This window comes from Chaetura pelagica, unplaced genomic scaffold, assembly GCF_000747805.2.
Source record: "Chaetura pelagica isolate M959 unplaced genomic scaffold, ChaPel_1.0 scaffold21, whole genome shotgun sequence".
NCBI classification, from domain to species: Eukaryota; Metazoa; Chordata; class Aves; order Apodiformes; family Apodidae; genus Chaetura; species Chaetura pelagica.
The window spans coordinates 885096-898544 of NW_009952251.1; the positions used below are offsets into that span (position 1 = coordinate 885096).

At 45.3% G+C, this 13449-nt stretch overlaps 1 protein-coding gene across 1 annotated transcript in view; it reads left to right on the forward strand.

The window, feature by feature from the left end:
- The window catches only part of CCNYL1 (cyclin Y-like 1), a 48094-nt gene extending 40318 nt beyond the window's left edge, over positions 1-7776 (forward strand). The window contains exons 9-10 of the mRNA XM_010007381.1: positions 3246-3408; positions 6018-7776. Coding sequence (XP_010005683.1) covers positions 3246-3408; positions 6018-6134 — 280 coding nt within the window. The 3' untranslated portion in view covers positions 6135-7776. The remainder of the gene's footprint in view (positions 1-3245; positions 3409-6017) is intronic.
- The last annotated feature ends 5673 nt before the right edge of the window (positions 7777-13449 follow it).

Below are 13449 nucleotides of genomic sequence, written 5' to 3' on the forward strand. Positions count from 1 at the left end.
GTCTCTTCTTGCCCCAAGCTCTCTTCCCTCCATTCAGCCTGAAGTTAATGTTTAAACAGTAAGTAAGTATTTATCTGGGACTCCTCTTAGAAGGGAGGAATATCCACTTTTCTTCCTTTAAGGTGGGAGGCAGCATTTCTAAATATAGGAGTTATCTTTACCAAAACATTATTATTCAAATTTTTTCACATCGCAAACAGCAACAGCAAATGTAGCACCTGGTTTTATACATACCCCTTGCCTGGGAGTTCTTTGTTTCCAAATGCAGGACTGTAGGCATGCTTTCAAGAAAGCATAATTAGTGATTTTACACAATGTACATCTTCACTCAACCTGGCTCAGAGTGCTCATCTATCTGAGGAACGTACTTGAAGCGTTGCTGCAAATAACTGAGATGGCTGAAGTGGGGTCACCAGTGCTAGGAGTGGTGGAGTACACATCTTGCTCTTTTTGATGTCTCTTCTTCCTGCCCTATTTGAGACAAATCAAATGGATATCACTGAAAACATCTGTAACAAGCAGGATGTTTATTCTCTATTGCCAGTGCTGGGTCTCCTGAAATTGTCAGTACTTACATTTTCAAAGCAAGAGTGGTGGTAGGGAAGACAGAATGAATTTTTTCCTCTAATTTGGAGATAGGATTTTTTAAATCCATCTCATTTGAAATTACTTAGGCCTTTTGATTTCGGTACGGGCAGAAGCTGTACAACCCCTCTCTGGCAGTGACCCAGAGGTGTCCGTCACAGGCGCTGCACTGCTGCAACTTGGCAGACTTCACTGTTCCTGGGTTGGGTAACATCACGATAATCAGGACCTTGGAAAACTGCTTTAAAAACTCAGCAAAAGTGAGTTTTAAGTTTATAAGTGTACTTTCAATTCATAGTTGCTACTGTAGTTAATTGTCAGCTTTAGTAGTTCCAATGTTTTTAAACAAGTCACTTGCTGGTGAGTTTTATGTTCTGGATACAAACAGTACTGAGAGAAAACAACTGGCAAAGGATTTTAGCCATGGTTGCATTGTGATGTTGGAGATGGTTGGTGATGCTGCCAAAAAAACCCACCTGAAACCCCAACAGCTCTCCAGCTAAAGTTTGCTTGGCAGGACTCTACTAGGTATCAGTCTTTAGATGGGTTGTTCCTGTGCTGTCTGTGAGGACTGGTGGCAAGTTCTGTTTATAACATTCATGTGAATTTTGGCTTTGCATATCTAGAATGATCTCACTGACCTGATGCATACCCGTGATAAGCCACTGCATGCATGAGGATTACAGCACTCTGGAACTGGCAAAACGGTTTATATATATCTCATTAGGTTCACCCAATTTGCAGATCTTTGTGGGTGTGCATGTGCACAAGCCAGGCACCTCTTCTGAAGGTAGCATAGGTGCACCTTGTCCTCACCAAACGCACTTTCCTTACTGCTGACACGTGCTTGTTTGGCAGCCCCAACTCAGAGCTCTGTGTGACCTGTGTGGCTCTCACAGAAACCTAGCAGTTGCTAAAGGATACGTGATCCAGGCCTTGGGACTGGCAAATGACTTCATTTGCCTTAGCTTCTTCTTACTCAATGTAGGTAAAGTGTTCATCTTATTTTTTTATCACAAGCCCTTTTGTACTTGACCAAAGCAAAGGTGGGGTTTTTTACTTGAAAGGGTTTTTTTCTTTTGATTTTTTGGTGTGGGTTGTTTTGTTTTGTTTTACTTCTTTCTAATGGGGGAAAAAGAAAAGGAAATTAAATTGATATTTGGAAATCATCCTTTGTCAAAACTTGCTTTTTTGATTAGAGTGAATCCATAATCACTGAAAAATTAACTGTGCAGCTGCTAATCTTACTATGATTGTTTGTAAAGGGGACACATGCTGTTCATTCTTTTGGCTACATATATTTGTAAATAAGGCACAGAAGCACATGGGCATTATCCTTTCCCAGATTTTAAAGCACTGTTAATAGACTTGTTAATCCAATGAAGAATTGTATTTTTACATAATTAAAATGTATTAGTGTAGTGAGTACAAAAGAGGCACTAAAGAGCTTTTATTCACTGGGTAAATCAAAGATCAGCTGATCATCAAAACATTATCTGATTTACATTTCTATAGGCTTATGACCATATGAACAGGAAATTAATTTTGGCACTAGGTTCAATGATACTCAAGTCCACTATGCTAGAAACAAGCACAAAGCTGCTATTCATATTGAGATCCACCATCCAATACACGACACAACCTGGATAATTCCTTGATTTATTCCCCCCCCACCCCGATAGGTAAAACATCAATTTAAAAGCACCTTAAAAGCAGCAACATCCTTTGCACTGAATTTGTGCAACTTTCCTGGTGTATTCACAGTTGGCCTATACAGCTGCTCACTTCTGTTGAGACAAGACTGCTAGCAGTAGGAACAGTTGTCGAGTTAGTGTTGAACTGAACTGCATGGTTTGGGTACCACCAGTTTTCTTTCAGGTTAATTTGTAAAGCATTGCTTTTCTGCTGTGGAACTGTGCCACAGTACAGTAGTTGAAGCAGCTGTTCTCATGTCATGGCACTCTCCCCACTTCCCTCCAAGTATTTTGCCCAGTGAAAATAGACGGGTGAGTAAAAACTGGACAGTGGCCTTTGACATAGTACTTTGTTATCCTGCCTAATGCTATTGAGGAGAAAATTCCTTCTCCCACCTAATGCTTCTTATTTATTTATTTATTGGAGATGAATCCATGTTGCTTCAAGAGGCTTTTTTCTGTGAGATAATAGCAGCAGCTCTTCATAGATCCATTTGTTGCCGTGGTGATCTGCCTACTCCTTTTGTTAGTTCGCCTCTACTTCAATAAACCCCCTTCCTGTTATCAGCCTGGTGAAAATGTCTGCAAGTTCTTCAGAGCTAATAAACAGCATACATCATTCCTTTCATCTGATCACTATAGTGTGGGGCCGTACGGAGTGAGAATGGCACATGAATTGTACAGCTGCACTAATGGAACTCTGAAGAATGAACCTCCCCGGTCAGCCGAGCGAGTGCACGACAGGGCACTACACCTTTCTCTCCAAGCCGGAGGTGCCAGGACTCAAAAGCTGCACCTTGTTTTGAGCACTAGTGAATGACCTATCTCTTGAAACTAATAATGCAGAGCTCTTGAAGACTATTTCAAAGTTGCTGGTTTTAAAAACAAGCTTGATGTCTCTTCAGTGTTTTCAGCCAGCTAAAACAATCTTTTTTTCCTTTGTCTTTTGTCCTTTGCACCTCCTAGGAACGAGATGGAAAGACACTTCTTGGAGCTACTGCAGTTTAATATCAATGTTCCTGCCAGTGTTTACGCCAAATACTACTTCGATCTTCGGTCCCTAGCAGATGACAATAACCTGAGCTTTCTGCTGGAGCCTCTCAGTAAAGAGAGAGCACAGAAACTGGAGGTAATGGTCCGAGAGGGACTCTCCCTGTGTAGTAAGAGCATCTGTTGCTAATCATGTTAAGTGGCAGTTAGAAAAACTAAAAAGCTTTTAGATTAGTGTATTTCAGGCTTATTTAACCCCTTTATACCTACAGTTAGCACTTCTAAAACCATGCCTAGGCTAAGCTAGTATTCTGAGGAAAGGAAGGGACAGATTACAGGAATCTAGCAGATTACAAAATAAAATGGATGTTATTTTGGGAACCATAGCTCAGCTAGGCTACTTAAGATTGAAAGGATTAGTGTCATATGTAATGGATTGTCTGTCCTTCTCTGGTCACAGTCTGTATTCCAAGCACCCAGAGACAGTCACACTCAGACCTTTCTAAATAATACCAGCTGAGGGTTTCCCACTGCACAGCTGCTTTTAGATTTAGAGGGAGAACTCTTACTGCTCTCATGGTTTAATAAACCATTTGTCTGGAGACAGCTGCAGAAATAATAATGTTTCTTTTCACAACTGTTAGAACCTCACCTTTAAAAAAAAAAAAAATTGCTTTAAGATAAACTTTTGGAATAACTGCTTCTTAGAGTCGTTCAGAATGTCCAGAGCAAGTGTAAATACAGATCACTGCCCCTTTCTGCTTAATGGGAAGTGCTGTCCTGGGAGTGCCTGCAACCTTCTTTGCTATGAAGGCTTATTTTAAAAAACTTGAACTTTTGCAGAGTCAGTCTTCCTGGATTTTGGAGATAGTAAGATTTTAAAATACCAAAACTACCTGCATTCCCAGGCAAAATTTATTGTTGGATCAGTGCAACCTTTCATCTGTCCAGGTTTAATTGATGGCTCTGCTTGTTGTTTTGTTGATCTTTCAACAAAGGCATTATGGCAGGTCCTGTGCACACTGATACCACAGTCCACTTCAGAGAGGGGTGTGCTATGGTATTCCTGGCTTATATTGTTCTATTGTCCACCCCCAATAATGCTGCCAAGCGCCAGGATTTTTTCTTTCATGCCAGAGGGGCTGAACTTTTGGAATAAGTGTGATACCTCCTGGTCCTTAGGCATATCATACCTATCATTCCAATGAATTCCTCTATTTAAAGTTAAGCAATGTAGCTCTTCTGTTTTGTCTCACCCTTTTTACTTACGCTTTAAGCTAACACTGTCACTAATTGTAAATGTGATTTTAGGGCAGTTCATATTCCACAGGAAATTGTTTACTGAACTGCTCAGTGCCCTGGCATAAGTGGATGATTTACAGATTGTGAGCCTGTTTTGTTTCTTCTTTGCTACTCTAAAACCAGAGTAATTTTCTGGATAGTATGTGATCTGCTGCAATGCCATTAATAATGCAAGTATAAAGGACATTTTGGTTTTTCATCTAAAATGGGATAAATATTTGAACCATTTGCTAAAATTTTTAATTCTACTTTTTGGTTAGAAGCATATGAGCCTGTATGAAGCAGTGAATTAGTATTCCATGGACAGAAAACTGAATTACACCATATGGGCGACTGGGGCTAAATAATATGTCAACACAGGTTGCTTTATGATTGATGTGCTAGCATTAAAACAGGATGGAGAGTCTGTCTGGTCTTGCACTGGGAGCTCATGCAGCCAGTGTCTCAAAGAATGCCCGTCTTGAGCCAAATGCATGCCTCCAGAAGGTCGGCAGGAATAAATGTAAATAATTATTTTAAAATACACTTAAAAGTTTATTCATGCTCAGAGTGCTGTTCACCTTTTGAACTTCCAGCACACTGGGCTGTGCTGAATGGGTGCTGCCTTAAAGGGAAGGTGTAGGCTTGAGGCTTACAGCTGATGGCAGGACGGGACTCAAAGTTCATCTGGTGATAGGTGGTAAATTATTAATAGAAGTAAATGTTCAGGACTGAAATTCAGTTTAGCCTCTTAATACAAGAATCCTTATTTATGTGCATTGATAATGCCTGAACGCTCCAATGAGAAATAGGCCTTGCAGGAGAAGACACAGTGTTTTCTGGACAGCCATGTGTTATTAGGATTTAAATAATTAGGCTTATTACTAAAATAGCTGCACCAGAATAAAGGCTGCTTGACTAGCTAGATAAGGAAATGGGTGGGAAAGCAGTTAAACAGTTAAATAAAAACAGAAATCCTAGGAGAAGTTTATTTCCTAGCTCACTTGCACTGAGTGGCGAAGGTCAAGGTGCCTGAGGGGGTGGAGAAACCATTTCAGTTTGAACCTTTTATCATGGAAATGGCTGTGTGTGGTTTTGTACTGTTAAAAAGGTTGTGCACCAGACCTACCTACTAAGTGCAATTTTGAACATAATTTCCACAAACTTGTAAGTCTGAAATGGATCCAAGTTTTCCATTAGATAGTGAGACTGGTAAAAGAATGAAGATAATTGGATATGGAAACCATTCACCTCCTTACTTGCTGATACTGTTCTTGCTAGCATGGGGCCAGAGCCGTTTCATATTTTCCCTCCAAAGTAGTTATTTCCTCTCAGTCTAGGTAAAAAAGCTACTAGTGTCATGCTATAGTGCCTGCTTTCTTGGTATTATACTTATAAAAGCTTCCTTGAAATGTTCAAACTTCCCTAATGTGTGCTTTTCACTTTGTATCTGAACATGGTATCTAGGCTATCTCCCGGCTGTGTGAAGACAAATACAAAGACTTGTCAAAAGCTGCTATGAGACGATCTTTCAGTGCTGATAATTTAGTTGGCATCCGCCGTTCTAATGCCATCCTCTCCTGAGGAGAGAGAAAGGTGCAGCACCATGAACCAGCATCCATATGAATTGGAGGAATACCACCACTCCATGCACACAAGCCAGCAGTGATGGTGTCTTCCAGCAAGAGGAGGAGAGGAGGGTAAACTAGTCAAGAGAGCCCAGAGCTTGAGGAGCATACTCGGTGCAAAAGACAAGATCTTTGTCAAATCAACTCTCTCCTCCTTCTAATGTACCAGAGGTGCAAAACCAAACTTCTCTCCTTCTCTCCCCCATGGATGTTTGCTTACTATGTAGGCCTATAGCTGTGAACTCTTGAGGTTTTTAATAATAAGTAGTTTTAAATTTTAGAATTTAAACACTAACCACATGACTATAGTTAAAATGTTCTACCCTCCTTTCCTGGTCATCCAGAGTCTCACTGCATTTATATTTCAGGCTAATGCAGTGTTAACAAAAACAAAACAAAACATGGGACTCTCAAAGTACAAAGCCACTCTGGAGCTGAAAACAGTAGCATATACGTGTGTTGACGGCTTTTCCCTGGTTTGGCTACTAAAAGCTGCTATTACTGGTGATCTGTTCATAACCAAGAAGCTGCCCAGCAAGAAGGAATTCCAGCTCTGCACCCAAAACTTCACTCCAGTAGAGATTGTCGAAAGACTTTGAATGTTTTGACTGGGGCAGAGATACGGTTTTATGTATTGTTAAAATGTATAGGGTCCATGCTGCATTTCTTGTGAAATATGGTGCTTCTCTCATTTTCTGATACTTGTATTGCTCTGGAAGAGACGCAATTTGTGTATTTTTCTGAGGCATTGAATGAGAAAGTTGGTTTGGAAACATCATCACCATCCCAAACAGTGTAGCAATCCAGTGGTGAATGGCATGTGTGCAGCACTGCTTCTCTGAGTTCTACTGCAGATCTCTTGTGCTATATACAGTGGAGTTTCTAAAGCTGATATTGTGCATCCATCTGGCTCTCCCTGGGTTTTTGTTTCCTGGGAGGGATTTACATTCATAATGAGACAGTAATGAGTTTTGATACTCCTGGACTACCTAACAAGGTAGATTGAAAAATACTGTGTTCAATTGAGAATTATAAAATGCTTTCTAGAAAACCCTTATTTTTTTATTTTTTATTTTTTCCAAAATCAGTTTTAACTTGTGCAACTGCTCTAGAGGCTTGGGTTTTGCTCTGAGACTTTGGAATGGAGCTTACTTTCAGGCTCTGAAACTGAACTCTAAACAGGATAAGTATTATTAGACTCTTCCTGTTACAAGTCTTTGTAGTATCTTCCCTTCTTGGATCCAAATAGATTCTAGGCAGTTTGTCCTAGGAGCAGATCTGCCTCCAAATGGCACAGGTTTTGTGCACTTCCTCCTCCAGCCAAGGCCCAGAAACTTACACTGACTAGCAAGTTCCTGTGCCTTTGGGAGTGGTGCTGTCTGACTGTGCTCACCAGTCTGGCTGCACTCAGCTGGTTAAGTGATGCATACAGCCTTTTGCAGTATGCAAATATGCCAGCCCCTGGCTCCCAAATCCAAGGAACTTGGCACTTCAGGTATTGATACAGTTCAATTTTGAAAATAATGCTACATCTTCAGGTGGTTTTCATTTCTCATGTTTGTATTAAAAGAAAGCTAATAAACTCTATTTTAATTAAAGCTAAAGGTGAATTGTGCATTCTGTACAGCTCTCTGATTTCATTCCCCCCCCTTACAAGTATTCGGGGATGTGCAAAAAACAAAAACACCTGTGCTGTGTTTTCAGGCCCCTCCATTCCTCATCCCAGTGTTTTGCCTTCCTTTTCCCACAGTGAGCAGCAGCCACTTCCTCTGGCAGGTGTGGGACCTTGCAAAGCTGCCTGCCTAGTTCCACATGCCCTTTGCATTTAGATTTGGACTCAGGCTGCTCAAAGAACTATTCCCTGACAGTATCTTTGCACTTAAATGGCCAGGACCAGCCTCTCTGGGGGTGATGGTGTTCTAAGTAAGTCCTCACTTGAGAAGCACTACACTGGAAGCTACAAGTGACCATCATCTGGGTTGACTTGTGGCCTATTTTTAATTTGTTCAGCAGATGCTAAACAGAGATAAACTACAACTCAGCTTAAGAGAGGAAAAAAAAAAGTAGCAGTTCCATTTAACATTCTGGTCTCCCTAAAAGAGTTAGGTTCTGGAAACCACAGCTAGTTAATTTCTTGGGTAAAAACGAAAGAAAAAGTCAACCATACAGCTCCCTTTTGAAGGGATAAGCAGTCACTGTCACAGTGTTTCACAAGAAATTGGATTTAGGTGGTTCTGCCGGAAGATGAACTCGAGGAGGGGGGATATCTTGCAACTTTCAGTACTCTTTATATGTTGGCAGCACTTTTCACAAAAGATGAAAGAAAAATTGCAGTCATAGAACACTGGAAGTACAGAGATTGCTACCTGCCTCTGCACCCAGCTACAGGATCACTGGACCTTGTCTCACTCAACCCAACAGCTGAATAATATTTAATCTATGTTGAGGTGACCTCTGCCTGCATCCAGTTCTAGGGCAGCACTCCTCATCTGGCAGTAAATACAGTTTGCAGAGACAATAACTATGCTATGGCCCAGCAAGAATAATATGAGCACCAACAAGAACACCAAGAGAATCATGTTAACAGGCAGCAGGGGCAGGAAGTCACGGATGTGTCTGTGGGCTATGTGATGCCCTTGTGCTTCAGCAGCCCTTTCCCTCTGTGTACAGGGACTGTGTATTTTGTTTCTAAGGAAATTTTATGAGAGCTACTTTGGTGTGGGTTTGGCAGTTAAGAGGACAGGCACTTCAGGGATGGAATAAATCTCAAGACCACTGCTTCTAGATAACGAGTATAGGCATCAAGCATAACCTGAGCAAGCAGAAGAGGGCAGAAGAGCAATTGAAACGAGCTTGCAGAGGGGGTTGGCAGGCGTGCATGGGGCAGGGTGAGCTGGTGTTATGCTCAGAGCTCAGCACTCACCAGCTTCTGCTCCTGCCCCACACAGGCATTTCCCACAGCACAACAGTAGCCTGACATAGGACTGACTTGCCATAACATTATCTAGGAAAACTATGCTTGCAACAAGTTGTTTGAGCACATACAGTGAATTACAGGGTGCTGCCAAAGTGACTGTAGTTTACTTACACACTTCACGCACACACACACACACACAGCCAATTGACTAGCTAGGGAAAGAGCATTTAACAGGCTGAACATCAGCTTGTTTATCATAAGATTAGAAAAGTCTCAGTCTGCCTTTGTGGACAAGGTGTTTTTCAGATGAAGCAACCACTGTGGCTCCTGCTCTGTCAAACTCCCATTTATGGAGGAGCTGAGGACACAGCAGCTTCCTGGGAGGTAAGGATGACAACAAGGCTGCTGGCCAGGTGGAGTTACTTCCAGAGCCAGGCTGGGAGGGTCTGCAGCTCCTCAGTAAGAACCAGCTGCTGAGATGGTCCATGTCCCCTCCACACCCCAAAACAGTTGCCCTGTGTGATAGGATCAGCCCCTGACAACATGTTTTGCCTGTACTTGAGCATGGGGGTGCAGATCACCCAGCCCTGAGGAAGGGTGAGTCAGGCTGTGCTGCTGTCAGGTTTATCAACGGTGCTGGAATGCTGCTTCCAGGTAGGAGATCCTATCTAGTGGGACCTGGTGTGTGCCTACACACCTAACTAGATAGCAGAGTCCTGCACCATTAGTCACCAGGGAGCCAGCCTTAACCCCTTGCTGTCCTTCCTCAAGTGCTTCTCCGAACACAAGAGCATGCACAGCAAATGGCAACACGGACACTCACTCGGCATGCAGCATCCTGCTTGTCTAAGACATGTCATCTGCTTGCCCTGAAAAGTATCAAAGGGTACGTCATCAAGGCCTTTGCCCAGTGCAGGGCAAAGGACTGATACTGTGCAAATGGCAGAACACCAATATAAGTTGATAGTTAACCCTCTTCTACCAGCACAGTGTGACCTTGGCCTGTCAAGGAAACTCACTGTCAGGGAGGTGATGGGCACCAGTCAGCAACACAGCGAGCCAGCACAGCACCCTCTGAACATGCATTCCTGAGCCACAAAGCCATAAATGCCTCACCAGTCCTCCACCACCCCTAGTACATGCCTCCCTGTCCCACTCACAGGCAAGCTCTTATGGTAATTAATAGTCTAGCAGAAGCAGAAGCAAAGAATACACCACAAAGGTTTGGCTGGGGTTTTTTGGTCTTCATAAATAACTAAACTTGATACTTCTCTCTGAATAAAATTTCTTCAGCTCATCACAAAATATAGTACAGTTATTTAAAAAACAGAACATCAGTAATGGAAAAGGCAAAAAAGGACATGTAAATTGGCTACAGGGTGCACGGCAACGGCTCCTTTCCCCCCCTCCTGCCACTTGTTGCTGTGAAGCCAGGCTCAAACACACGTTGATTGCATTAACCCACCATTAGATCAAAGCTGAAAATGCTCTTGGGTTTTTCAATAGGCAACGGTTTGTTGCTAATCTTGGCGCTTTTTTTATTTAAAAAAAAAAAAAAGCTTTACACAGTCAGTTGCACTTTGAAAAAAAAATGAAAACAACAAAACACCACCTTTGACATGGTTTTGTTCATTGTATTGCATGATGTGTGTTTAGCTGTATCTACAAAAGGCACTACAGAAAGAGGAGTCCAGCAAGGCGTGGATTGGAACAGGTTGGAGTCATTTAATGCCCTGGATTACAACACAAGACTACCCACAGCACCCCTGAGCCTCACCTGCCTCGCTGCCGAGAACACACCTGTCCCAAACCCGTATCAAAGGTCACTACGGCTTCTCTATGTACAAACAAGTCTATAATACAACTATTTACAGTTTGTAACACAACACAGTGCAATTCTGTCCCCAGTGAAGTACTGAAACACGCTGGAGGAGCGAGCCCACTGTCACAAGAGTGCTGATATGTGCTGCTCAGCCCATGCTGAACCCTCAGCCCCTGCTGAGCCGCTGGCTCCTCCATCCAGAGTGCCCCAGAGACACTCCTGAGTTACCTTGGCAGCACCTATATCAGCAGATGTGCCACTTGAGTGTCCCCCTCACTTCCCAGGCTTTGGTTTTAAAATGAAGTGGAAACCTTCTTGACTGAAGTGGTCCAAGGGTGTTGAGAACAACCTCACATCCTTGCAAGTCCTGTGGGAGCAGAGCCAGCAGTTGTTCTCCAGTGCTTGAGCAGCCAGGTCACAGTGCCACACTTGAGAGGACAAAAAGGACTCAAGCAGTAGCTGGGTGGTTACATACACGATCAGCACTCAGGGCAGGAAAAAAATTAAAAAATCAGGTGCTTTCACAAGTGGGCTGAAGCCAGAGGCTGCCAGCTGTGCCACAGCCAGAGTCCCTCACCCTCACTGTGTTCAGTGAAGTTGACAACAGCCCCCCCTTCAATTCCCCCATCATTCTACTTATCGAAACCCAGCTGTCACCACCGCTTAATGCCAGGCACTGTTTCTGTCAGTGCTCTGCTGCTGGCGGACCTGGGGAAGTGCTAAAAGCTTGCAAAGCTGAAGGAAAGGGAGTACAAGTTCTCTGCTGAGTTTTCTTAAATTAACTGCTTACTCTTAAACCCGACACTGTCTCCAACAGAGGTGCAGCTTTGAAAACAGCAGCTAGAAGTGTTGAAGCTGGCTGGCTGGAAAATCCAGAGGCTCCCCAGGAGTGACAGACTGCCGCCCACCTCAGAAACCCCCCTGCACAAACTGCCAGCTGCAGAAGCACATCCAGCCCTGTCAGGCTGGCAGGCAGCGCACCAAGGTTGCCCACCTCACCCCAGGCAACCTGCAGCACACAAGGGAGAGGCAAGAAATCCACCCTGTGGCAGAAGCAAGAGGTGGGGAGCAGCATCGACCCCTTTGCAGGGCACACGACAGCTCAGGAGGAGGCCATAGCCACTGGTGCCCTGGCAGCCTTGTCACTCACAGAGCCCCTCGCTTCTCAGGGCAAGTTGCTCCACGGGAGGTGGAGCTGGCTGCCCATCACAGACCAACAGGTCAGACTCAGGAGTCGTGCCACAGACCCAAGCCCCATGACCCCAGACCCTGCCCGGCACTGAGCGCCCCCTGCCAGGGGACAGCCAGCAGGTGCCTGCCTGGGGAGAAGGGACCTCTGGGTTCACCTGGTCCCTGCCTGTGATGCAGGGAGGTGGAACCCTGACCCGCCAGCCTCCAGGGCCAGGTGGCAGCTCCTCTCTGCAACCCCTCAAAGCCCCTGGCCCCGCAGCTGCCTCCCTTCCCTTCCCTAGGGCTCAGCACGCTAGGGACCCCAGTTCTCTCCTCTGCAACATGGGGGGCTTTGGGGGAGCCATCCCGCTCTGCCCGGGGGGGCCCTGGGTGCAGCAGGACAGGGTGCAGCTGCCACTGCCAGCTCTCCTCAGCCCTGGGCTCTGGTGAGCAGCTTCGTGCCACTGCCAGCACAACACCTCGGGTCAGGGGCCACCACCTGCCCTACCTGCTGCAGCTCTCCCTTTCACCCCAACAAGACCTGCCCAGAGGCTCACTGTGGGACACAAATTGGTGCTCAAGGGTGACCTGCCACCTGAAGTGCCCACAGGCAGCAGCACCCCAGGACCCCAAATAGAGTGTGGGATCCCAAATGGGGCACACACAACAGTGCCAGGCTCCAGGCCTCCCTGTCCCTCTGCCCCCACATTGCTGGCAGCACCTCTTCTTGCCCTAGCCTGAGCTGTGGCTGCTCCATGCCCACCAAACACATATGCTCGGTCCCGGGCAGCACCGCCACGGTGGGGCTGAGGATGCCAAGAGTGGCCCAGCTGCCACCCCCTCTTTTGTGGCCCAGGGTCTTTGCAACCCTCTCCTCCCTGTGGCTGGCGTCACCAAGGCTCCCTCTGATCACACGTGGGACAGCGGGACCTGCTTGTGGTAGGAGGCCATGCTGGGCACCACCATCCTGCCTGGCAGCGCTGGGCTGGCCTCGCCATACACGGAAGCACCCACAGGCTTCCTGGCCCGAAAGCAGCGGGCTGTGAAGCGCCTCCAGGATTCAAGTGTCTTGCCAGACCAGATCCAGACACCAGAGGTGATGCCCACCACCAGGCACATGAAGTACTTCAGCATAAAAACGGCGTAGTCAGGTTTGGGGTGGTGGGGGTCCCCTGGGCAGGAGCAGTTCTGTGCCTGCTCCCATGCCTCCCGGTTGTGCTGCTCATAGATGTAGCAGGCGATGACGATGGTGGCAGGCACGGTGTAGAGCACAGTGAAGATGCCAATACGAATCATTAGCTTCTCCAGCTTGTCAGTCTTGGTGCCACCCTGCTTGATCACACTGCGGATGCGAAAGAGTGA